At 44.8% G+C, this 26433-nt stretch overlaps 1 protein-coding gene across 14 annotated transcripts in view; it reads left to right on the forward strand.

The window, feature by feature from the left end:
• LOC132980801 (serine/threonine-protein kinase BRSK2-like) overlaps nucleotides 1-26433 on the forward strand; it is a 575981-nt gene that overhangs the window by 68935 nt on the left and 480613 nt on the right. For 8 of the 14 annotated variants that reach the window (XR_009674213.1, XR_009674205.1, XR_009674375.1 and 5 more), the window contains exons 3-13: nucleotides 7418-7503; nucleotides 10276-10416; nucleotides 12311-12427; nucleotides 15594-15627; nucleotides 16506-16574; nucleotides 20066-20212; nucleotides 20949-20980; nucleotides 21277-21441; nucleotides 21687-21784; nucleotides 22324-22477; nucleotides 24530-24589. Coding sequence is in view for 3 of the 14 variants with exons in the window: in XM_061047215.1 (XP_060903198.1) it covers nucleotides 7418-7503; nucleotides 10276-10416; nucleotides 12311-12427; nucleotides 15594-15627; nucleotides 16506-16574; nucleotides 20066-20212; nucleotides 20949-20980; nucleotides 21277-21441; nucleotides 21687-21784; nucleotides 22324-22477; nucleotides 24530-24589 (1103 nt within the window). In the remaining 11 variants the exon portion in view is untranslated. The remainder of the gene's footprint in view (nucleotides 1-7417; nucleotides 7504-10275; nucleotides 10417-12310; nucleotides 12428-15593; nucleotides 15628-16505; nucleotides 16575-20065; nucleotides 20213-20948; nucleotides 20981-21276; nucleotides 21442-21686; nucleotides 21785-22323; nucleotides 22478-24529; nucleotides 24590-26433) is intronic. The other 6 variants (XR_009674218.1, XR_009674530.1, XR_009674224.1 and 3 more) reach the window with 3 other exon arrangements.

The raw sequence follows: 26433 nt of genomic DNA on the forward strand, positions 1-26433 counted from the left end.
GCACTTCTGTTCCGCACGTACTCGGTGCGGACCGGACCGGACCGAAGGCCCTGTACCGAAACGGTCCGGTCCGAGTACGTGTACCTTTACACCCCTACCTGGAGTACAATGAAAACTTAAGAGTCATTTTAAGACCTTTGTGTCAAGTTTAAAGCCGTCTGTCCTGCTGCTTCTGTAGCTCTCTGCAAACAGTGACACAGCTCATGAACACGAGGGCAGAGATTTTAATCTGACGTGTTTTTGTATCCATCTGACCTTTGACCTCTAGCCACAGAGAGGTGAGAGCAGACGGATGATGAGTGAAAAGATTCACAGTGTAATCCTACGCAGAAGAGAGCATCTGCCCTTTTTTTTCCCATGATTCACCGCTGACCTTAATCTCTCGTCGCCACATCAGCCACGTCCGTCCGTCCGTCCCCCCCGAATGTTTGTTCATGTATTCTGCGTGATACAGTCTCACAGTGAGGAGGAGGTCACCAGACGTCTGAATGTAAAATCTGCTCGCCCGCTGCCTGGAAGCTCCACAGCAGCACCAGGAGGAGCTGAGGAGACACTCGCTGCTGATTGGCTGAAATACATTCATCAGCCCTTTTTGTACATCTCCTGCCCTGACCTCTCTCCCTCCTATTCAATCCCATCATCTTGTGTCTTTTCTTGATTCCTCTTTCTCCACTTTTTATACTTTTTATTCTTCATCCTCATCCATCTCTCCCGTCTTCTCCCTTTCTCTTCTTTTTTGTTCCATGTCTCATTTCCTCTCCCTTCTCTCTCCTCTCATTGTCTTTCCTTTACTCCTTTCCTTTCCTTTTTTTTCTCCTCCTTGTCTTTACTTTTTGATCCTCAACTCAAAGTCTTGACTTTCCTTTTCTCCTCTCATCACTTCCCTTGATTTCTCTCCTCTCCTGTTCTTACCTGACCCTCTTACTTTCACACTCCTTTCCATCCTCAATTTTACTTCAGTCATCTTTCCTCTCCTCATCTCCTCTCTTTTCACTTTTCTCCTTGTCTCCTTTCCTTTCTCCATCCCATTTCTTTCCCCTTTAACTCCTCTTGTCTCCTTTAATTTCTTCTTCTTCTTCTCACTTTTCCACTTATTCCTGTATTCCCTGTCTGTTCCTCCTCTCTTCTCTTTACACTTATTCCTGTATCATCACTTCTTTCTTTATCTCTTTCCTCTTCATTTATTTGTCGTTACCGTTACTTTCTCACGACCTTCCTTTCCTTCTCTCTCTCCTCCTCTCAGTTGTTTCTGTCGTCTCTTCTTCTACTGAATCAATTTGTGTTGCTTCATAAAATTCTGTAATGTTTTGTCTCTCTCCGCCGAATCACTTGACACTTAGCTAGCAGCGGCGGTTATGGTTGCGCTAGGTAACGTCAGACCGTGATTGGACATCACAGGCCTCAACTCTCGCCAACGTCAGAGCAACAGATGGCGGTTTGATTACCGGGCGGATGTTCCAATTTATCGGCCCTCGTGCCCTCAGCTCTGTATCGTGTTTCAATTAAAGAGGGATTTGGAGGCAGCGAGTCAATCCTCATCATTCATTAAGAGGAGCTCTGAGGCGCAGAGGAGGACGGAGGAGAGTTTATCATGAGTCAGGAAGTCTGAGACCCTCAGAGGCGTGGAAATATAACACCTGACCTCCAGGGGCAGAACGCGGGTTAGATTAGGCTCAAGTGGACAAATGAGTGTGTGAGCCGAACGCTGTTTCTGCTTCCATGTGGAGGTGTTTCTGAGTGGCTGCTCAACACGGTCTTCAAGATTCAATAAACTTTATTAACATTTAACAGTTTGCACATGTGCATCAACGCATTCTGACAATCAGGACACACTGACATCCCGTGAGAACATCCTACGTTATTTATAAAGAGTTTCAAAGTGGTGGAGCTTCGACCTTAAAGCACAGACTCTCTTCATCTTCAGTCTGAAGTCTGGAACCACCAGCAAAACCTGATCAGAGCTACCTTAGAGATCTGCTGGGAGTGTAAGGCCCCGTGTCCACCGAGCGTTTTCTCTTGAGGGTCATTATCTGTTTTCAGTTGTTTTCAATGAGTAGAGAGCGTTTGCAGCAGAAAGCGGCTGCCTGGAGAAAATCGAAGCACCCAGCATCTTTTTTTCTGAGCGCTCCGCCCTTTTTGTACGCCTGTTCCGAGTGCTCAGTTATCATAGAAACAGGACGGACGTACAAGCGCACAGGCTTTTCTGCCGTTAAAAACAAATGCTCGGTGGACACTAGGACTGAGGCCGTATGAGTTTTGTGATTGAGGCCGGTGCCTGTCAATGCTGCGCTTTAAAATTAAGAAAATTGGGGCGCTGATGATGGCGCAGTGGTTAGTTCAAATCCAGCCTGTGGCTCCTTTCCCGCATGTCATTTCCTACTCTCTCTCTCTCTCCCTGATTTCCGACTCTATCCACAGTCCTATCTCCCTAATAAAGGCCCAAAAAGGCCAAAAATAATTCTTTATGTTAATGTTAATGTTTAAAAGTAAGAAAATGATATGAGAAGGTGAACAGAGTGTCCAAACTCTGCATGTTTGAAATGTCTTTGTTCAGATGCTGTGTGTGTGTGTGTGTGTGTGTGTGTGTGTGTGTGTGTGTGTGTGTGTGTGTGTGTGTGTGTGTGTGTGTGTGTGTGTGTGTGTGTGTGTGTGTGTGTGTGTGTGTGTGTGTGTGTGTGTGTGTGTGTGTGTGTGTGTGTGTGTGTTCACAGCAGTTTGTCTGCACTCTGCTGTCGGAGAGAATAGAAAGGAGTGTGTTCTGGATTAGTGCTGCTCATCCCTCGCTCTTTACTGAATGAATGAGTCAGTCTCAGGGTTGAAGAGGTGCATCGCAACATTGAGTCACTCCGAACGAAGCCGTTTAAGTGCAGCAAGGCCTGAGTCACTGTCCGTGCTGCCCACTTGGCTTGAATTATTATCACCACTAGACGTGCCAGAAAAGACTAACTGCAGCGTGAAGAAGAAAAATAAATGACCAGTTAAAGCAGCTAATCTTTTACTGCATGCACTGAAACAAGGAGCAGTCAAGTTCTGAAATCCTCAAAAATATTTTTCTTCTTGAATGTGATCCAGCACAATGTAATGGAGCCCCACAGTCTTTCTACGCACAGCCAATTCCTTGCTTTTATTTTGAAATGCTGCCTGAACTACATCAAGTCACTGGCGGAGCGCCGCTCGAGTGAAGACGTTGGTGAAAAGATATTTGGCAGATTTTCAACAGAAACATTTTTAATTTAGAATTTTTCATGACGGGCCTCTTGAGAACTTTAATCTATTGACACTTTTAAAAGCCAATGTTTTTGTTGTTTTTTGACAACACCAGTGTTACGGTTTAAAAAGTGACCATGTTAACTGGTGATTTTTTTTTTTTTGCAAAATACGTCTGTGGTTGTCATAGTAACAACAGGTGACTAAGACGGATAGTGACCTAACGAACGCTGCTTTGTTTTGGGTTTTTTTTGGAATGTCAAAAATACCAGTCATATATGTCTGTAACCATGACAACCAGGAATGCATTAGGCTGAAAGTCGCCAGTTTACACGGTCACTCTTTAAACCATAACATTAACAGAGTTCACTGATTAACTGCTGTAGAAGTAGTCGTCTTTGTTAACAGATTCATGTTTTACAAAGATACATTTTCCATTAACTGGCCGACTGAACTCGAGAGAGGGCTTATATTTTTTATATTTTAAGACCTCTTCAATGACAGAGAACACAGCAGGAAATGATTCAGTGAATTCGTCTCAACAGAGAGGACGAGCCTGAGATAATCGAGGCGGTACGGGGCGGGACGGGATTCAGCAGAGATCAGAGTCACCACCACGAGACTAAAAGATCTCTGGGTTCAGTTTCCTGCAGGATCGGACCGGGGGTGACCGCGTGACAAGAAAGATCTGTGTGTAGAGTAAAACCTCAGTGAGTCGGAGCCGTCATGTTCTACATGCTGGAGGAGTTTAAAAGAGCGAGCGTCTGTGTTACAGCTCATGTTCGCTCGTCCCCTCCCCCAGCCTGTCCTCGCTCACTCACACACACTTCATCATCCCACATTAAACAACCATATGGGTCATAATTGAGCCTAATAAATGTCAGCGTCCCCGCTCACGCATGAAGGTCGGCGGGGCTGAATGTCTGTTTACCTTGTACATGTGCTTAATTAGCCTCTGCCATGCTAAAGTGTGCGTGTGCACCCGAGTGTCTGACTGATGTGAGGAGGTTAAAAAACGAGTGTAATTACATGTGTTAGCAGGAGGACGGGCAGATGAGCTGCACCTGCATCCATCGCAGACATGAGTCACCGTGTTCACCTGCTGGCTGTGAAGTGAACACCTGGGGGCCCAAAGGTCCGCTGTGTTAAAGGGCCAGTACGTCGAGCACAAACGGTGAGCTAACCTGGACTTCATCAGAGTGGGGACATGGACTCAGAGGCTGGAGGTCAAACAAGGTGCTCACAGTAATGAAACACTTTTTAAAGATCATTCAAGGGAAGTGATTTTAAAGAGATTAATTGGAACATTCGGCCTCAAGTTACTGCATTTGGTTCCTTCCCCTGCTGCCGGATTTCATCCACTTTAAGGACATTTTAATCCCCCAAAAAATGATTGTAACCTGAGTTCTTCTCTTTTTCCTGGCTGAGACGAGCAGCAGCAGCACAGTAAATCAAGTTTCTGACAAACAAAATAGAAGATACTTCACTTTCACACCGTAAAAAAGATGTGAAATAACAAGTGAAACCAGAAAATGTTTCGGGTGCCTGTGGAGCAGTGGTTGGTGTATGCACTGAAGCTGTAGTCCTCCAAGCGGGCGACCTGGGTTTGGATGTGCCATGTCCTTTCCCGCAAGTCGCGCCCCCTCTCTCTTTCTTTTTGAACGTCTTGCCTCGTAATTTAAAGCATTTTTACCCGGTCTCAGACTGGGCGGACCCCGGATTTTAAATCAAGACCACCACTGATCTGGCTGTTTTTCCACGTCATCACTGTGATCAGAAGGAAAACACCGCTTTCTAAAAGAGCAAATAACTTCAATTCAAGATCATCTCGATAAATTATCGGAGCTCATGAGTCCAAACTATTCCTCAAAATTCTCCTTGTGTCAGCAGCTGATGTCAGGATTTCTCCCGCTCCTCTCCGGCGTTGGGAGGAGAGTTTGAGGATGAGAGAGATGGAGGGAGAAGTAGCTGTGACAGTCTGCTCTGGGAATCTGCCGGGCCAAAGATGAAAGACCTTTCTTTTATTATTTATTTGCTGCCAGCCGCCATCACTCGCCATGACACACCTTTGAAGACGGGCTACTTTGATGGGAATAACATTTCTTCTTCTGCTGCCTCGTGTCTCGGCGTCCGGCCCCTCGGAGGCGTCACACCGACACCAGAGGATGACTCAGAGTCTCAGGATGGTTTGATGAAAAAGCTGCAGGGAGAAAGTCAAGAGGGGCATGGAGAGCAGCAGCAGCGTGATGGCCGACAGATGACTGATCAGTTTGTGTGTTTCACAGCTTTAAAGTTCAGCAGTGACGAGAATCTGAAATCAATACGAGTATCAGCCGAGGATTAGTTAGATTACCTGTGCTAACGATTCTCCCCGACTCACACAGTGTGTCCTTCATCGATTCTCTCAGCCGAAACGTTGAAACTGATCTGACATTTCCCACAAATGAAAATCGATGAAGTGACTTCTGTGGTGGAAACATCAGGAGTCTCACAGCCTTGACCATGGGAGTTGACTCACGGGGTTTTGCTTTCTTAACAAAGACTCTTTTCTGATCGGTGACGTTAAAGTGATAAACCGGTCATCCAATAGAAGTGAAGAACAAGATGCAAACCTCCAGGGGTTAGAAATGGGGTTAATGCAGATGTGTCAAAACAACTGCAGTCCCTCAAATGGCCACTAGAGGCTGTCTCCGTAAGTGAGCCACTCCCCATTGGGCCCCATGTTAAAATGTCCAACTTTGCAGCAGAAATAAACATCTATGGGGGCGCCGGTAGCCTTGAGGTTAGTCTTGACCCCTTGTACAGAGGCTAGTCCTCCAAGCGTGCGGCCTGGGTTCGAATCCAAAATATGGCACCTTTCTCACATCGCCCCAATTTCTGACTCTGTCCACTGTCCTGTCTCTATAGGGGGGAATCAACCTTTAAAAAAAGGAAATAAACATGTTGACAGCCTGGTCTGGTCTCTGTCGCTCATTTCTCTTGTTAACTGAAGGCGGTTAACTCACCTGTTTCTCTGAGTTACCTCAAAACTGAACGTAAAGAAGGAGGACATACTGGCTGCTGCTTTGTTGTCAGAGAAGCCAGCACTTCAACATAGCATGTTTCCTTAATGTCTGATCATATAGTAAGCTCACTTTATCATCTCACTCACTACACGTCTCACTGATTGGACCTTGGACGTGTACTGCTCCCCTTGGGGTTCTGTAGTTTACATCCTCAATATATCAAACTTAACCGTTCAAAATATCAGTCCACAGACCAATGGGCGACACCGAGGTTGCTTCTCCAATTTGTTTTTATATTGAACAATCCATTCCAGCGACGTCCTTTTCAGTCCACACAAAAGCTGCAGTGGCTTCTGGGTAAAAGAGAGAGCTGCACTGTTGATCCAAAGACATATGGAGAGTGAAATCCAACAAATTCTGACTGTTTTCATGCTTTTAAGAATGTATAAATTTGTCTCTCTGCATCTTTTCTGATACGTTTCCTGGCTGTATTTTTGTTCAGCTTGTTTCTAAGTCAGATTTTCTGCAGCTGGTTGACGTCATCCACATGAACCACACAAAAGAAGGAGCTCACAGTTGCGGTTTGAGTGTCTGTGTGACGGATGGTGTCTGTGCAGCAGCAGCAGTTTGTGCACAGAGGTCTGAACTCAGTTTAGCCCGCGGCCCGCTGAGGTGCCAACTGGCAGTAAATCCCGAGCACAGCAGGCAGGTTAGCAGTGACACGGCTACAGGCAGCATCTGTACGTCCAGACATCTTACTCCTCATGAGATGGTTTCACTTCATGACACCGACCTGCAGCCGCTGCTGGACCGAGGCAGCAGGATGTTTCCCTGTTTGATGACAGGAAGCTGTGATTTGTTGTCATACAAGTCTGGTGTTGTTTCATTTTGTGTTAATATCAAGGAAACTAAACGTGCCTCAGCCTGAACATCCATACCAGAGCTCCCTGACCTTTTTCCTTGGAGCCCCCTGCTTGAATCTAAAAATGGCCTCCCCGGACGCAAACAAAAAGTGATTGTTTTTGTGTCAGTGCTTAACGACACCTCTTGGTGTGATAAATAAATCTGTACACGGTCGAGCCTTCAGTTTCTGGTCTGAGTCAGTTAAACAGGTCCCTGTAATCTCAGTCTCATTAACGCCAGCCTGGCCGCTCTGTGTCCCGGTGTGTTGTGACTCATCTTCTCCGTCTTGTGTTTTCCTGCAGGTGGAGCGGGAGATCGCCATCCTGAAACTCATCGAGCATCCCCACGTTTTAAAGCTGCACGACGTCTACGAAAACAAGAAATACCTGTAAGTACTTTAGTCCTTGTTTTATTATCAGGATATATATCAATAAGGTTATCAGAGTGTTAGATACTTTTTAAACGATACTTTCTCCTTTATTTTAATGATCGACAGTATCAAGAAGAAGTAAAGCTTTAAGAAATCAGGGTCTAAAGAGAGGAAGGAACCCTCAAAATTCAGACTCCTGCACAGTCTAACACCATGTACTGACAGCGGTTGAAACGCGCTCGCGCCCCATGCTGTTAGGACACGCTGTACTTAGCAGGAAACCAACATATCTGTGCTATTCAGACTGTGTGGAGGAGTTTGTATGCAATTTTTCATTTTGGGGCTTTTTTATGCCATTATTTAGAGAAAGGACAGGATAGATTCAGAAACCGGGGAAAGAGAGAGAGAGAGAGAGAAAGAAAGAGAGAGAGAGTGGGGAATGACATGTGGGAAAGGAGCCACAGGTCGGATTCAGACCCGGGCCGCCCGCTTGAAGAAGCAGAGCCTCAGTACATGGGGTGTGCTCACTAAGCACTAGGATACCAGCGCCCCTTTGTCTGCAATTATTTTTATTTTTTTTGTGATAAATTTTTTTATTTAGAAATGTACAAAGAAGTGACATCATATATTACAACTGTTTTCCCCTTTTCTTCCCCCCACCCCACTAGAGCTCATACATGTATAAAAGTGCATATATGCAGACATCAGGATCAATCAAACTTCCAAACCTTCCATTTGTCTGCAATTCTTGAGTTGAGAAGTTCCCACTTCTGGGTGCTCAACAGGTGTTTTCAGACCAAACAGTTCTGGGGATGTTTTGAAGAAGAACTATCCCTGAGAACTACACACCATGAGGACTTTTTCTCTGCCTGCATTCGCACCACCACGGTACCTCCTCTGAAGCAGGAACTAAAAAGGTTCCTCTAAACAGGATTCTAGGAACTAAAATAGTTCAGAGCTCCTGCGGTGCGGAATAAATAACAAAGGGGGGAGCGTTCCAAACAGTTCCTAGAACTATGAAAATGTTCCTGCGGTCCGAAATCAGCTATTGACTTCTATTTTGTTGCCGTGGTAACTGAATCAAATCAAAGTTTAAAGTCCTGGTAATGTGAAAGCCCTGCTGCTTAAAGCTCTGCTGCCTGTGACACAGTTCAGATCTGAACTTCAGGTGTGTCTTCATGTCTCTTTCCTTTCGTGATTTTAGAACACAACAATCCGCTCAGGTGTTGTGTTTGCTCTTCCGGCTTTCCAAAGAACAGAACAATCGAACATTTCATCGAGCTCCCTCTCTCTGTGTGAGCTCTTTTATTAAAGCTTGTCATGTTTTATCGGCCCCCTCCTCTTCACCGCCCTCTGCGAGCGAGCAGCTTTAATGTATATCCCTGTTTAGTTGTATACATTAATCTGCTGCGTGTGGCGGCTTTGCTCCAGTGGCACGGCTTAATGCGCTGTTCAATAATTGATAAAGGCGCCGCCGTCAAACGGAGCAGGAATTAGTTTTCTTAATGTTGCGGGGACAGCGGCCGTTGGTCATCGTGGATGCAAACGGTTTGCGGCAGGGAAATGTCCCGCTCACAAATCAGGAGCGAACACGTTTCTAATTTAAATCGCTCTGACAAGTGAACGCTCGAGCGGATCTCTTAATCTGCTAATAAATCAGGCTGTGGGGGAGGCGGCCTACAGGAGGAGCTCGCTCTGCACGCGCGGCGAGGATCACCGACATCGTGGAGACGAGTGAAGCGAGGACAGAGATAAAACATTCTAAAGCACAGGCGCACAAAGAGAGAGAGGGGCTTTACGCCATGCATCTTTGTACTGCGCTAATTTCAACATGTCATCAACAAACACGCTGAAGTTTATGACTCCATTACTTCATTAATGCCTCCTCGATGTCGGGGGGGGAATTCAAATGAGGATCTAAGGATGTTTACATCGTGTGTGGACTCAGAGATCAGGCTGATGAACAGACTGCTTCAGCCGGCGCTTTAGAAGAGATGAAACATCGGATCGAGTGACATCCAGTAAAAGTTGTTTTTGTCACCGACAGACTCAGATTGTTACTCGACAGCTTTACAGAGAGAATCCCTGCAGAGATAGATTCTGTTTTCAAGATTTATTTTTGGGCTTTTTAGTGGAGAGATAGGACAGTGGATAGAGTTGGAAATCAGGGAGAGAGAGAGTGGGGAATGTCATGCGGGAAAGAGGCAACAGGCGGGACTTGAACCTGGGCCGCCCGCTTGGAGGACAGCCTCCATACATGGGGCGCGCACACTAACCACCTCGCCACCAGCGCCCCATTTTTTTAGGCTTTTTATGCCTTCATGTCAGGAGACAGGACAGTGGATGGAGTCAGGACTCAGGAAGAGAATGACATGCAGGAAAGGAGCCACAGGTCGGATTCGAACCCTGCCAGTCCACTTTGAGGATTGTAGCCCTGCATATGTGGGGAAATCAAGGAAATATCCCCAAGAAATCATGAAAACAATTTAAAAGAGTCCAGTGTCCTGACATTAACAGAAGCTTTAGATCTGAAAACTGTTCCCTCCAAAAGACGAGTCAGATCACTTTCTCCATGTCAGAAGTCCCGCCCCTCCTTGATTTTGATTGGTGATTGGAAGAAGTAACAAAAACACTGATGCTGGCCGTGTTCGTGCTCTCAGGACGTTTGAGCTCTGAAAATGCTGAACTGCTTAGATTTTTTTTTTTTTAAATGGCAGCACTAGCACTAGCACAGCACTTTCAACATGTAAGAGGTGATGTCTTACCTGTTTCTCCTCTCGTCCTCTGCAGGTACCTGGTGCTGGAGCATGTGTCCGGCGGCGAGCTGTTCGACTACCTGGTGAAAAAAGGACGGTTAACACCTAAAGAGGCCAGAAAGTTCTTCAGACAGATCATCTCAGCGCTGGACTTCTGCCACAGCCACTCCATATGGTAAGTTTACTCTCACGCTCAGGAAACGGAGGGGGGGAAGGAGGGGGCGGGGACTTTTTTTTTTTTGATCAGGTTGAATCTGTAGGTTTCATTGGGCAGATGAACAGATGCACTTCTCCAGCTACCAGACCATTTTCCGGACTTGGTCCGTGCGGGACTTGAACCGGCGACCCTCTGATTCCCAACCCAAGTCCCTACAGACTGCTGCCGCCCCCATTAATGTCTTGTCCCCTAAAAACGTTTTCAGCGGCCTGTCATCGCCTTCTTAACGTTCTTAACGCAAACCAGATGAAGTCATATTAAAGAATGCAGCAGGTTCAACCTCCACAGTGTAAATGAATAAATCATAAAAATAAAAGGCTTTAACCCGTCTTATCTTTAGGACTTGTTTTTCCGCGAAGCGAACACTTCCACTGAAGTGTTGCTTGGTTTGGATTATTTTGTCTCCTCTTCAGCCTCTTCTCTCTGTCAGCCGAAGCCGGAGGGGGGGAGGGGTGACAACTGTAGAGGGTCCGGCTCCTCTTGATCTCTTTTCATCTCCGAGAGCACCTTCAGTTCCTCCACTGAAAAGAGAGTGTGTATCTAGGAGCAAATGCAGATCAAAGAAGCTCTGACTCTGAGCGTCGAGTGTTTGTCTTTGGAGGAGCAGATTATTCTGAGCTGTGTTTCCTGGACGGACAGCAGAGATCCACAACCGGAGTCAGGATCTTATCTTCTGGAGTCATTTCCATATTAGAGCAAAAGCGGTGACCTCATTCACACCTGTTAGATTAACCTTTACCACAGAATCAGTACGACAGGTGTGAATGTTATTTTAAGATTTATAGTTTCCCGTTTCTTCCCCAACACCTCCAGAGCATGAGTCATAAACTCCAACTAGCTACAAGTGTACAGATGTTCTGTATCGTTTGATAAAAAGGCTGAGAGGAAGAGGACGATGACGGAGGAAGATAAGAAGAGACAAAGAGAGAGACTGTATGTTTAACGTCTTCAAGGATTTGTCGATCAAAGGTCGCGTGTAACAACAACCACGACCTGAAAGAAACCTGAACATTTAAAGACTGTGATATCACCTCGTGTTAGTCCCAAAAAGACATCAAGCTTTTATTTTGAAATCAAGATTTAAGAGTAAAAATCCTTTCAAACTTAAGTAGAAAAAAACGAGTGACAAATAAAAAACTAAATCAAATGCTTATCAGAGAGACGGGACGGTCGAACCCCCGTCGCAATAAGCAGCGGAAAGAAAAGAAGGGAGAAGATTGAGTAGACGGAGGACTGAGCTAAAATAAAATAGAGTTGTTGCTTTAAAAAGCTTTTTGGTCTTTGGAGGTTTTTAGCTTCACATTGGCCTCTGTTTGTACTTTTTTCTGAGGTTTGTAGACGATAAATTAAGAAAATAAAATGCAGATTATTAAAGACTGAACATAAAGTACAGCTGGATCGGCCATTATTATTTTACCAAAGGTAGTTCCCCCTCATCCGCCCTGGAGGTTTGGACTCTCTGAGAATCAGAGGAGAGGAGGGGAGGGGAGAGGGGGAGACAGCCGGGCTCTGTCCGACTCTCGGCTCACCTCTTCGGCCTTCACTCTCACCTCTCCCCCCTCTTCCGCCCTGGAGATTCGGACTTTGAAGACTGTTGAGAACCAGAGGAGAGGAGAGGGGGAGACAGTCGGGCCTCCGCTTGACTCTGAGCTCCCTTCTTCGGGCTTCACTCCCACCTCCGCCCCCTCTTCCCCCCTCGAGGTGTAGTTCTAAAGCAGATCTGTCACGACCTTTGTCTGACAGCAAACAACGACTCCATCATGACTCTACACACACGGCTCTCTGAGTGATAAAGACAACATTTGATCCACATTTTAATCTCTTTTTTCCTGTGTTTTCTGCCCTTTTCCAGCCACAGAGATTTGAAGCCTGAGAACTTGTTGTTAGACGAGAAGAACAACATCAGGATAGCGGACTTTGGCATGGCGTCTCTGCAGGTCGGGGACAGTCTGCTGGAGACCAGCTGTGGGTGAGTGATTCAAAACATCGATGTGCAAACACACGTACATGTCATCACTTCTAATACAAGTCCAAGGCTCTTCAACTCAACAGTACACAAAACACAAATCACCACACGAGGAGCAATCTGAAGCAGAATTACGGGATGATATTTAATCGAGTTTGTAGATTTTTTAATTCCTGTCTAAACGTAGGTCGTGGTTATACATTTTATACGTTTTATTTTCTGTTGAACTTCTTTCCTTTTACAACCTCTGCCCTTTTTTATCTGCATTATATTTATTCGTCCATCTATTAAAAAAATAACTATGCAAACAATCTCTAATCCTATAAAGTTTTCCAATGTTGGCCAGCAAAATTAGCAATGCTAACAAAGCAGTCTAAGATTAGTGCAGAAGACAGAGAGATCCCTCTCCACATGTCGCACACTCACACTAGGCAAACATGTCCCGTCCGGTGCTTAAGCTTGATCCCCCCCCCTCCCCATTCCCCCGCTGGCCTGCACTCACACTGCTCCAGGACTAACCGGGCCTAAGCACAGCTCCACCTTTTTTCTGTAACTAGATTGATCAAAAGTTAGGTGTAGAGAGCGTTTCAAATATGGTGACCGCCATCGTTGGGCTTCATAACTCCACCACTGGGTGACGTCACTGAGACCACGTCCATGTTTTATACAGTCTATGCACGTGTGTTGTGTAAGATTCTGTGACTGATACTGACCTGAGCGGTCCTGGTGTTTGCTCTGCAGGACTCTGCTGGTTCAGCGCGTGTCCCACTCAGCAGAGTTAACCGCAGGCCAACAAGTGTTCCACCGAGTCGCTCATGTGGAACAACTGAAGCTCGGCTCCTCCGGCTCAGAGAGGGCGTGCACAAAGAAACAGAGAGAGGACGTGTTAGCACTGAGCAAAATGTTCTGCCTACAGTCATATACGTTTATACCATCGACAAAATATCAACATTCGGCTCATCTTCCCCAAAGCTTTAAGACGCCGCCTTTATCGTCCATTTTCCAACAATCTACTGGAGTAATCCCAAAACTTTCTGTTCCTGTAAGGGCCCTCATCAAGCTGATATTTAGCCCAGTTTGACCTTTCTGTCTGAAATCTGGTGACCTGTAAACGAGCGAAACCAGAGATGTGCCGATTTTACAGTTTGGAGTGAAGTGATCAGAGCTGAGTCCATCTGTCAGTTTGCTTTTTCACACTTCAGTGATGCACACACTTTCTTTGACGAGGAAGCTCTGACGGGTCCTGTTGAACACTTCTCCGTGAGTAACACGTCAGAGAACTCCTCCACTTCTTCTGACGTTAATGAAATGTATTAAATGTCACTCGGAGACGAGCTGTGACATGTCGCCTCCAGCAGGCAGGATCATCATATGCTCGGCTTTAATGAGATTTCAGTTAGTGTTCTCTGACACCACTGTGTTTGACGAGTTCACATCGACTGCTTGTACATACATAAGCATAGTTAAGTATGATGCAGGCAGTGATGGAGTGTGTGTTTACTCTACGCTGTGTGTGTGTGTGTATGACAGAGTTTGTATGAATCCCTGTTAGCAGAGTCGTTCTCTGTGCTCCATTTGTTTGGATTAATTCACACAGATGAAGAGCAGAGTGCTTTGACTGCGTTGTTTGTCGTACGTCGATTATTCAGAGAGAGACGCAGAGCACACAGAGCGGGAAATTCTGCTCTCTCTTACTGATATGTTCAGAAGAAAGGAATCACATGCTTTAGTGAACTTTATGACTGTAGCTCCTGCCATGAACTCACACTGCTTTCACCTGTATGGTTTAAATGATCGTTCAACCTTTATTTATTTGTAATATTTAACTATCTGTTTGTTTGTTTTGTCCTAACTTGGTGACAAGCTTCAGGCTCTTTGTCCACCTCTCTTTTTTTTTCTGAGTGCGAGCTTCTTTTTTTGATAGTTCCCGATGAGGAGAGAGAGCGTTTGCAGCAACAGACGGCCGCCCGGAGAAAAGGCACAGCACCCAGAATATTTTTTTCAGAGCGCTCTGCCTTCTGTTTTCAGCCGCTCCGAGCTCTTCTAGTTGAAAGTATTTCAACTTTTCAGAACGTCACTGGCGCTCCTTTCAACCAGCCGTACTGGACAATGCGATTATAGTCCCCGTAGTTTTGTCTACTTCGGATCCTGTCCTGTACCGACACCATCCTTTTATAAATATAATATAAAACATGCAGTAAAAAGCAACAGAGCAGTGTCAGTCATACAACTGCCGTTGTCATAGAGACAAGACGCACGTTCAGCGCTTTTGTTATAAGAGCTTCATCCAAGCGCTCCAGAGTGCACAGCCAGCGCTTTTCTACCCCCCCACCCCTCCCCAAATAAAACCACCAGGTGGACACAAGGCATTAGAATACTACGACACACTCTTGATAGCATGTGTTTAGTCCCGTACTTATTTTATGTACATATCAGAGGTGGGCACAGTTTATCAAAAATGTAGCTGCGTTAACCGTCAATCTGTTAACAAACACCTTAATTTGCCAAAGGAAAATATGAAATGTGAACAAGACGGGACCCAATACTGAACCTTGTGGAACCCCATTTGGCAGTGGTAAAAATACAGAACAAGCATTTTTTCAAATGTGTGCCATATAAATACGTATTTTAGCCTCAAAAAGAATAGTACAAATAGCTTCAACATTTCTTCAGTCAGCAGCTTTCAAACACAAGCTAACTATTACATAAAAGTTAGAAAATAAAACTAGCTTACAACACAAGGAAGTGATGTTTGTGCTCCAGTTGTAAGATGTCTTTATGTTATGTTTACTCCTTTCTGAAGCAGTAACCTTTAAATTTAGAGCCTTGAGAATCCGTGCTGGATGTTGCCGCACGTTATTCAACAGGATGAGCCATCAGAACATGAATTTGGATCGAGGCCTTTTCACGTTATGTAATGCTCACTTAGCTAACAGGAAAATAATCCAAATCAGGCTGTAAAAGTTTGGTGTTTTCATGTTTTTTTTTAAAGGAGGGGTAAAGTGGTTTGAGTTCCTTTAGATGACTTTGTGAGAGAAAGTTGTCCTCAGATTCACCTGGTCACGCACCCCTCCGTTGAGGCTGCCGGCTGTGTTTTCCTCACAGTGTGTGTGTAGTGTTGTGTGCAGACTTGTGTGAGTCCATAACCGCCTCTTTGCCTCTCTTACAGATCTCCGCACTACGCCTGCCCAGAGGTTATCAGGGTAAGTGCTCTCTCTCACTCCGGCTCTCCGGGTTTCTGCCTTTCATACAGTAAAAGCAGCTCTGAGCTCTGAATGGCTCTTACATCACTCCTACATCCTCCCTGCACTCACTCACATTCGCCCTTCGGTCCTCCATCCTCCACCGGGCTGAAATACACTTCACTTAAAGGAAGGATTCTTTCATATATCTGTCCATGTTTCCTCTCATTCCTGTTCCTAAATGTGTGGCTTATTTCCTCTTTTTCAATCAATTAATCAACTTGTTTTCATCAATATTGCATCAAATCATATCAGACTTTACAAAGAGAGCTGGTCTGCACTGACTGCCAGTTTCATGGCCAAATGATAGAAGCCCTAAGCGGACATGCAGCCATGCATTTTGGTCGGTTCCTCAAGATTTGGACTTATTTATCTTGTATCCTCAGAGTTGCAAAAGCTCAAAACAAATGTAGGAACAGGCTAAATATATGGGTGTATGTCCTGAACAGAACAGGGCTTTAATTATGCAAATGTTTACTATTTATTTGTATGCACCTTGTCGATTAATGATATATATATATATATATAAATGTTATATTACCCTGTGCATATGTCACTCTGTGGACCAGTTGTCATGCGGTAGATTAGTGAGGTTTTTTTGCACCAGAAGAAGAACATTCTACCTCTTCATCCCGAGATAACTCCTGCACTGCAGTCTGCAGATTGCTGATGCTACACTGCAGGAATATCCATATGCGGGAGGATTTTTCCATTACGTCTGGTGCCAGAGCTCCGAGCAGTCAGCGTGATTTGCAGTTGTGCGAATGTGTGAATGTTGCCGCCACTTTTTCTGGAGTTTATGATGTGATTCTCATTTTTTATTTCTGTCTGTGTTCCAGGGGGAGAAGTACGACGGGAGGAAAGCAGATGCATGGAGCTGTGGAGTCATCCTGTTTGCACTTTTAGTGGTGAGTGACAGCTGACAGGAGACAACGCCTATAAATCGACCTTATTACCAAAAGTTTATGGACACACTAAAACAGACTTCACATACGAGTAGAACGTAAACATCAATAACATGTGAACAACACTGAACCCTTAAAACTCTGCCAAACATTTCTTCTGAGTGTGCAGCCTTTTTTCCACGTCCTGTTCATGTTTTCTTTTCCCCATTCTCATTTAATTCGATATTTGTTTACTGTTTCTTGAAGTAAATACGCTTGATCAAAGTTAGCTAACATTTTGCAGCCGTCTCACATGGTCAAATATAAACCAATAAGAATATCCTTTAAAAGGAGTTAGTCTCCCTACAGTACAGTCCTGTGAGCACAGACAGCGTTTTTTTGCGCTGGCGGCGCCCGCAACCTCTGTTTTAGAGCGCTTCTCACCAGCGCTCACTGTTGCTAGGTTACGAACCTTAACTTCTGCTTCCCTCAATAATATCCATTAGGTGTCATTTAGTAAGCTCCGTGTGTTTAATCTTTGATTCAATTCAAGAAAATATCACCTAAAAGAAAATATGAAGACGATGTAAAGGAGTCGTGTCCTGACGTCATCAGCAGCTCTACATCGGGAAACTGTTCCCTCCAAAAGACGAGGCAGATAAGCGTCTCCTCCGCCATTGTTGTTGACAACGCCTGATGTTAGAAGTCCCGCCCCGTCTTGATTCTGATTTGTCGATGAGGGAGAAGTGGCATTGACGAGCGCTGTTGTATTCAAGAGGTGAACTATTTTGAACAGAGAGCGCTGTGAAGGCGTTAAAGCGCTCAGGACGCCGAACGCTACAAGCACTGGGCTACATTGGTATTGTGTTGAAAAAGGGGCGCCGCTAGCGGAGGAAACGCCGTCCGTCGACACATCACTTTATCCTTTTCTTATTCAGGAAAGTCAAAAGTTAAACATTTAAAGTGTTGAAAGTTTCCTGATAATGGACTGTTTCTGTTTAAACGTTTCCCCGGAGACTGTTTTTGTCCGTCTTTTAATTAAAAAATAGCTGAGGAGGGAAAAGCCTTCGCCTCCTCTGACTCGATGCAGCGTTGCAGAGGAGAGAGAAGTTGATTCTTTCCTGAGGCGAATCTTTCTGCTGAATGAACTCTCTGAGGTCACTGAAATGAATCAACACAAAATAAAAAAACAGCAGCACCTGCTCTGGGAATTGAAGGTGGAACGCTAAATGCACTTTCTAACAGAACTGAAGGTCGCGTCAAACTGTCCGATATGTGCGTTTAAAGACGCTTCCCTTACGTGTCCGTGAAGAGAGGACGCTGTGACCTCACAGACCGACCTGCCTCTTGAAGTACTCATGTCTTTGTTTTGTTTTTAACACGAGGTGAGACTGAATAGAAGATGGGCTGCTGGAAACACATTATGTACCAGTAAAACATTTAAAAACAGCTCCGCCTCTTTACTCACCGATCTGCTCACCTCTCTCATCTAACACCGGGGTGTCAGACTCGTAGTGGGTCAGGAGACGGATTTGTTCACATAAGACCTTGTGGGGGCGGACTATTTTTGCAAACGTCAATATGACTCAACATATGGATATGTAGGCTCAGGCTGCTAAATAATATTAATAATAATAGCCAGCGTTTAACCGGCTAAGCCTAAACGTAAAGCCACTGAGTGGCTACGTAGACGGGCCTTAGCTTCACTCCTGAACATCTTGTGAAATAAGACAGTCCAATATCTTCTTCATTTGTGGAAGATTTATTTCTCATCCCACAGTGAGCTTCATACATTTCATATGCAAGAAATGAACCGTAGCGGCCAAAAAGTGTTAGTTTTCCTCCGTCTAGCAGCACCTGACACCTGAAAGTTCCTACCTATGATCTGAACCCAAAGGTGAAACCTGCTGGAGCAATTCTTCTCTTACACCTCATAACTCCTAAAAATGGCTCCTACGATCATGTCTTTGGACTGTGGGAGGAAGCTGGAGAGAACCCACACATGCACACACAGGGAGAACATGCAGACTCCACACAGAGAGACTCCTGTCAGACTGGGATTCAAACTAAGAACCTCCTCGCTGTGAGGCGACAGCGCTAACCACTGTACCACCATGCAGCTAGTCTATCATCATTATCAAGATCTTTTTATCATGCTAGCTAACATTTCCTCTCAAGAGGGATGCAACTCAGAGAACATCGTTCAGGACAAACGTTTAAACCACTTATCCTCCAGCTCATTTGTGTTTTCACAAAAATCTGCTTCTTTTCTGCTTTAGAGATTTCCCTTACGGGGTTTGAATTCATTATTAACGTGCAGCGTGATCAGTCACAGAGTGAGAAACACTCAAATGAAATGCAGCTCACATAACAAAAGCTTCTCATGTCAGCACTTCATACCGTGACAGAGACAAGCGAGACGTCAGCCAAGAAGTTAAACTACAGTTTGTTGGTGAACAGCGAGCACACACCTCCTCTTTATTAAGATGGAGCACATAACACAGTCATCATGTGAAGACAGATCTCTCCGCTCGTCGTCTTTTGATTACACACGCAGTGTCAGCGGCCATCTGGCTCCGTCCTGCACTCGCCTCCAAAGAGGAGAAACTGCATCAGTCATCACGTCACTGAGCGCGCTCACCAGCTGCAGAGCTGAGGCCGAGCGGGCTGCAACACAAACTGCTTCATCATCACCGACTCTGATGACTGATATCTTACCTCTCTGTCAAATCCAGATTATCTGAGTGAACACCTGACAGGCCGACTCACGACAACAGAACGATGTCAGCGTGCTCAGTGATCTGCTGACCGACAGATGTTTTCATTGTTGACCTGTTTCATGTCTCTAAACATCGACTGTCCAGGATAAAATCTGGATTTTCATGGCTCCCAAATGGAGCCCTAATGACTCCCATGACCTCCTACTCAATTGTGTGAATCAGGCCCTCCGATCAGTCTTTAAAGCTGACTGAAATAAGTTTAACAGGTTCTTGTTGGGGTCAAACGCCCGAGCCAGCTCCCTCCTTTTCTTTTTCTTTCTTTTCTGGCGTCCTGACTTTGTGCAGGTTTCTGGAGCGACCGATCTCATTACGATATAACTGGTATAACAGTGAAGTTCACTGGGCCCGCTCAAATCAGAGAAGAAGAGGAGGTTTACATTTTGAAACAGGTTACATCTTACTGAAGCAACAATAAATAAAATGTGTTTTTTGTTGCTTTAAGACGTCATGGTGAGTATGAAGGTGTTAAATAAAATGTTGTCATTGTTGCTTCAAATTCAGATGGACCATGTTTTTTTTTTTTCTAACCTCGGTGGGCCCCAGAACGCTTCCCCCTTTATCCCCTACTTACTTCTCTTTTCTGTTGGAAGATGACTTTTCTTCTTTCTGTTTTCATTTTGACTCTTTAATCAGTTTTTTTCTGTGTGAATATCTTAAAAACTCAGGAAACATTCAGTTACATATCCCTGTAAATAAAGCGAAACAAACACTAACACTGAGGTTTCCTTCTCTCAGGGCGCCCTGCCTTTCGACGACGACAACCTGAGGAATCTTCTGGAGAAGGTGAAGCTGGGAGTTTTCCACATGCCCCACTTCATCCCTCCGGACTGTCAGAACCTTCTGCGCGGGATGATCGAAGTGGACGCCGGCAAGAGGCTCACGGTGAGTCATGTTACTGACCTCACCTCACCTTCCTGACCGATGGAGCAGCCCTGCTGCAGAACGGAAACGAGCCCAGATCCTGCATGAGTCGACTCGTGCTCTGTTTGCATCCGTACAGTCTGCTGCCTGAGGGACTGCTCGGGCTAAATTTAGCAGAATTGCACCGTGACTGGCCCCTGCAGCTTCTTCACTCTGCATAAAATCTTTTCATCTCTTGCCAAGGATTAGTTTGGTCTCAGAATAGAAACGTAGAAAAGAGAAAGGACAGAGGCTACATTTAGATGATGTGCTGTTACTTGTTTTTTTATTTTTGTCTGCAGTTATTTGAACTTTGAAAGAACAGCTGCATGAGTGAATCATAGCTCCGTGTCTTCTTCATGTTTCAGCTCAGTGATTACAGCTTGTAAAGAGGGTCAGTCAAGTTGCCTTAACCAGCCAATCACCACCTTCACATTGCATGACATCACTGCTCATTTATTATTTTTACAGCTCTGACCTGAACTTACCTGCAGATGAAAAAACATTCCCAACAGAGGCTCTTGACGATTTACAGAGAAAACATATCTGTGCTGTAATTGGTTGAAGTGTTGCTGATTAAAAGAAAGTTCATCTTCCCAACCACCACCTCAGTGTTTCCATCTGAGAGCACAGCATCAGACTTCACATGTAGACATAACTGTTCCTGTTGATGAATGAGTCATTAAAATTGCTCTTGTCCTCTTTTTTTCTGTTACAGTTGGACCAGATCCAGAAGCATACATGGTACCTGTAAGTACACATTGTTTGAAGTGTTTCTGTCTGTGTTGAACCTCTGACAGCATGACCACATTAAGTGAGATTATTAAAGAGATATGTAGGGTAATAGTACAATCATTAAAAATAGTTTTTCATATGTGTGCTGTGAGCCTCTCAGAGGAGAAGCGGGTATCTTTGAGAGTGAGCTGTTAATAGAGTTTCATCCCTGACATGATTCAAATTTATAGAAAAAACTCCTACAAGAGATGTGCTGATAAATCTCAGTGCCAGTGTTAGCCTGTCGGTTAGCTTTGTGTGTTTTGTTGCAGAGCGGGAAAGAACGAGCCGGAGCCCGAGCAGCCCGTCCCCAGGAAGGTGGCCATCAGGATGCTGGCTGCAGCCGAGGAGATCGACCCCGACGTCCTGGAGAGCATGCACTCTCTGGGCTGCTTCAGAGACAAGGACAAACTGACCAAAGACCTGCTGTCTGAGGAGTGAGTGAGGGGGAGGAGCGGGGGGGGAGGCGACAGGAGATAAAAACCTGAGAGCGGGCGGGCGGGGGAAAGAGCTGACGATGGGGGCAGAGAAAAATACGAGAAGGGTTAAAAGTTGTCAGTTTGATGAATTTTGCTGTTTAATTTGTCATTTGATGATGGAGCATCTCACCTGCCCCGCTCTTAAACAAAGTGATGTGCACTCAGCTCATGACCGACTGTCCCATCGTCCTCTCTCTCTCCAGAGACAACCAGGAGAAGATGATCTACTTCCTGCTGCTGGATCGTAAAGAGAGATATCCGAGCCACGAGGACCAGAACCTGCCGCCACGCAACGAGATCGGTATGCAATTTGAACTGAACTCCACAAAATACACTGAGACGATTAGAGCATAACATATTCATGGATAACTCGTGATTACACACAGTTTGTTTAAACTTTCTCAACCATCAGGTCAGTAAGTCATTCAGCGTTAGAAAGATTACCTGCAAAACAAATTACATTCCTAAAATCAGCTAAACTTTGTGTTTAGGGCAGCACACTGACTTGCACTTGAACAGCTCTCTACAATGTTTAGAATGTGGACTGCAGTACCCATTTTAAACACTAGGTGTCAGAGTTACATACTGCTCCTTTAAAATGGAAGAAAAGGAATGTATGACATGTTCTGCCGCCAGTCAGCAGGGGGAGCTCTAACTGCTTTGTCTTTAATATTGCAGAGCTGTCATGTCATCTTTTTTTATAAAGTTTATGTCAGCAACACAATGGTGACAATTTTAAAGCCGAACACAACAGACAGAAGAAATCAGAGTTTTTGCATAACTTTTGGAGTTTGGTGTTCTGATTAGTTAATTTCTATTTGTCCTTTATTGCTTGCTCAGCAGACCCTCCCAGGAAGCGTGTGGATTCGCCCATGCTGAGCCGTCACGGTAAGAGAAGACCGGAGAGGAAGTCCATGGAGGTGCTGAGCGTCACAGAGGGGGGGTCTCCTGTACCTGTACGACGAGCCATCGACATGGCAACGCACGGTCAGAGGTGAGAAATACAGAAATGCAGGTCAGCCGAGGAGATTTGCTTTTGTCCAAAGTGTTTCTGATGATGTGTGTTATCAGTGTTGGTCTGAAATGTATTTGATCTCAGAGGAGGGAGAGGAGGAGGTGCAGCTTCTCCCTCAGATTGATGTCCCACACTCCGTCTGTTTGCCCTCAGCACAACCTCAGTTCAATTCTTCACCTGACTGAGCTCCGTCAGCTCCGCTCTGAGTCCGTCCTCAGCTGTAAATCCTCCTCTCCTCACAGAGCTGAGGTTAAATACATCACATCCTCCTCTCTCTGTGGGCTAAAGATGTTCAGTATATATCACACAAGTCCTGACTTCAGCTCCTGCTCTGCCAGAGGCTAACAGTGCGCTCTTAACCTCTGCTGGGGAAATCAAAAGAACTGATAAAAAGTGCATGAACAGGACTGTCGGGTTTGTGCGTTGTGTGTGTGAAGTGTGCATGGAGCATGCAGTCAAAGAGGACTAAGAAGCATCCTGATTTAAGAAGCTGTGAGGCCGGAGTGATTCTGCACGGTGGTGCTTCAAGCTGCTGCTGATAGTTGGATTGTTTGGAAGAGCATGGACAAGGTCGGAAAATATGAGAGTCCTCATGTTTTTAGTTTTTAGAGCATACTGTAGATACCGTCATAATAACGACATCATTCCCGTCTTCAACCCAATATCCCAAAAAAGAAGACAAAACGTGTCCTTGATCTTTGATAACAAGGCCACAGGCAAACTTTCAGTTTCTCATTAAAAGGAACATGAACGAAAACCATGTTCAAACCAGGGACGGCTGTATGCTGCACAGTGGTTTATAAGAAATACAAAATGAGTCCTCACTGTTAAAAACATCAGTCCCAGATCTCATCAAACACACTTCCTCTGTCTTCATTATGAGATCATCGTCCTCCAGGCGTAAAGTGTTTCGCCATTTCTCCCAATCATAAGTCAAAGGTGTGAACAGAGTGCATCTTCCATACTCTCAAGATTAGTTTTCTCAACTCACTGCACACATTCCTGATGTCTGAAAAGGGAGTTCAAAAATTAGGGGTGCACTGATGCATCGGGGGAAAGAAAAGACGCTGGGCACCGCATGCTGATGCAAACGCTCTCTCCTCATTGAAGAAGGTTGATACAACGCTAGGTGGACACGGGACCTTAGTCTGAGCTCCTGTCTTGCTAAGAAAGGTTCTCGGGGTGTTGTATGTGTTGTGCATATTCCATGCCTGAACATGATTGTCCTCCTTATTACCAGAGCACGTTGAAACAAAGACACACAGTGCAAGCTGCATGCTTTCCTCGTGGCGTTATTCTCTGCACCCCTAACTCTTCTTGTTTTCTTTAAAGTCTCCACTCGGCCTTTTGTGTCTCTTTAAGTCTTTAAGTCAGTCACAGTGGATGACCTACAGAATCTGCTGATTGTTGTTTCTGTCAACAAGTAAACACGTTGTTTATCTGAGCCGTCTGAAGCCGTTAGAGCTGACCTCTGAAGGAAATACTTCTCTTGACTGTATTTTGATTTTCACTGCTGTGAACCTCAAACAACTTGAATTAGACCCCCCCCTCGGTTTGTCAGATATGAGTCCAGTTATCAACTGTTTACAAGCTCTCTTCTTTTTATTCCACCTCTTGTGTTCATCGTCTTTCTTTCTTTCTTTCTTGAGTTAAACTAGCGGTATTCTTAAAGTCTGTAGATCAGCTTCACACAGCGTCTTACAGTAACAGAGCCTTTGTTCCGCCGCTCTGTGGGCGTACACCTGAGCGTTAAAGAGTTCCTCTTTACAGTGAGGGAGCGTGTCGAATGTCCCGCTGACTCAGCATGATCCATGAGCGTGTGTCTCCTCCTGTTCGTCCTCTGACCTCTCAGTCTGTGCATGTTCTGAGTTCTCCGTGTTCCACGCTGGTTTTCTTTGTTCATGTTAAAGTGCTAAGTTGGTTATAAGTTCTGTCTTGTTTTTTAAACATTGCATGCTGTTCTTTAGGATTCCCCTTATGTGACTGCCTCTCTGTCTGTCTCTCGGTTTTTTTCTGTCTGCCCCCTTTTAGCAAATCTGTTTTCAGTAAAAGCTTGGATATCACAAACGCTAACTGCAGCAAGGAAGAAAGGTATTGGTCGGCTCCGATCGCCGTATCTCCTCCGTTTGTGTGCCGTGTCACTTCCATGTTGTTCCCTTCTTCTTCTTTATTTTACCATCCCTCAGTCTAGTTTCCCACAATTCATTGCAACGTTCAGTTCTCCACATGTCATGAAATGTCTGTGAAACTTTAAATGTAACACATTCACTAACTAGTTCTCTTTCTATTAACTCTTAGATATCTTAACATTTTAACGTAGAGGAAATTCAACTATATAACTATTTATAACTCATCTGTTTCCATTATATTCTGCCAAAGAGAAACGATCATAATTAGGGACTCGTTTTATCTGTGTGCAGTTAACGGCCCGCCTCAGCTCCACCTCTTCACATGTTACTAAATCCATCAAAAGTACGGTTTCAGTTCTCTTCAGAAACCAGAGGATGACGTCATTGAGACTACGTCCATGTTTTATACCAGGGGTCTCCAATAGGTTGCTCTGGAGCAATAAGAAGTGGAAAATATTCATGTTTTTATCTTGGACCTTGATGTGAATTTAAAATTATTAATAAGCATTGGCTTATTGAAATTTCACAGGTGTACAAACAGTAGCTTAATTCAGCTGATGTGTGCTCTGTAAATAAATGCAAGCGATTTGATGCCAGTAGCTCTTGGCCACTTTCATTTTTTCAAAGTAGCTCTCAGATGAAGAAAGGTTGGAGACCCCTGTTTTATACAGTTTATGGTGCAGACAAGAAATGTTAATGTTCCGCAAGGTAAAACGTCTGTTCATGTTAATGGAGTCTGGAAGTTTTGAAGAGAGAGATGTCAGGGCTAAGATTCAAAAGTAGCATCATGGTTTAATATCTGTAACGTTGTCAGACACTTACAATAACAATCTGAGCCTGTCAGGGGGAAAAATAAGAACTTTTATTGGACAGACACAGATCGGGTAAATTCCCTCTGAGGTTTATGTTGCAGCCATTACAGCCTGTTTTGTGGCGTCTAGCTGAAACCTCATAGGGAGCAAATCAGCAAGGTTTTTGTTGTACTTTTTCAGATCCTAAAATATAAGAAAAGGCCAAAAAAAGTAGATAGAAGAACATTTCCGCTTCTGATTTCTTCTGATTGCAATATCTTACCTTAGTCGCTTTAACAAGCATCCACATCGAAGTGGTTTGAGCTTTCAGTGTGTCGCTTAACAGCTTTAAAGTGTGAGTTAAACAGCATCGTTGGTAGAATTTTTTTTTTACTAAAGTCTTGATGTATTTGATTCCAGAGGAGAAACAGAACATCTTCCTCCCTGTGAATCTGAAAAATAGCACAGTCTCCTCTCGGCCCTCGAGGGCAGAGAGAGTTTTTAGGTCAACTTTTCTGTTTCCGCCTCTCCCTCCTCTCCCTCCACTCATCTTCCCTCCTCATTGTCAGTGTGTGTTTGTGTTTGTGTGTGGGTTGGTATCTGTCGGTGTTTGTCCGTTAAGGGGTCATTTTCACCACGCCTCAGGCCTCCCTGTGTGTCTGACCTTGCGTTGCTGAAACAGTTTGTCGATGTTTTTCTCAGCCTGGGAGGAGATTAGCAAAGATTAATGAGCAGGAATGCAGATGGAGCACAAACAGGAGATGAGAACGAGGCTTCCCCTCCCTCTGAACACCCCTTTATCTCTCTCATCATCTAATTGCGGAGATCCATAAAATGAAGGTTGTTGCTCCCTCTCTCGCACACATCACCGGCGATGAACTGCGAATTAATTTTCAGATTTCAAAGACGAGCCGGCGCCCGTTTCCTGAAACGTGGGCCTGAACAGTGTCACAGTTAATGAGCTGCGTGCTAATAGAAGCTCCTCTCTCAAAGTGTGACACCGTGGAGAGGCTCC

The sequence above is a fragment of the Labrus mixtus genome, chromosome 1 (assembly GCF_963584025.1).
Source record: "Labrus mixtus chromosome 1, fLabMix1.1, whole genome shotgun sequence".
Classification (NCBI taxonomy): Eukaryota; Metazoa; Chordata; class Actinopteri; order Labriformes; family Labridae; genus Labrus; species Labrus mixtus.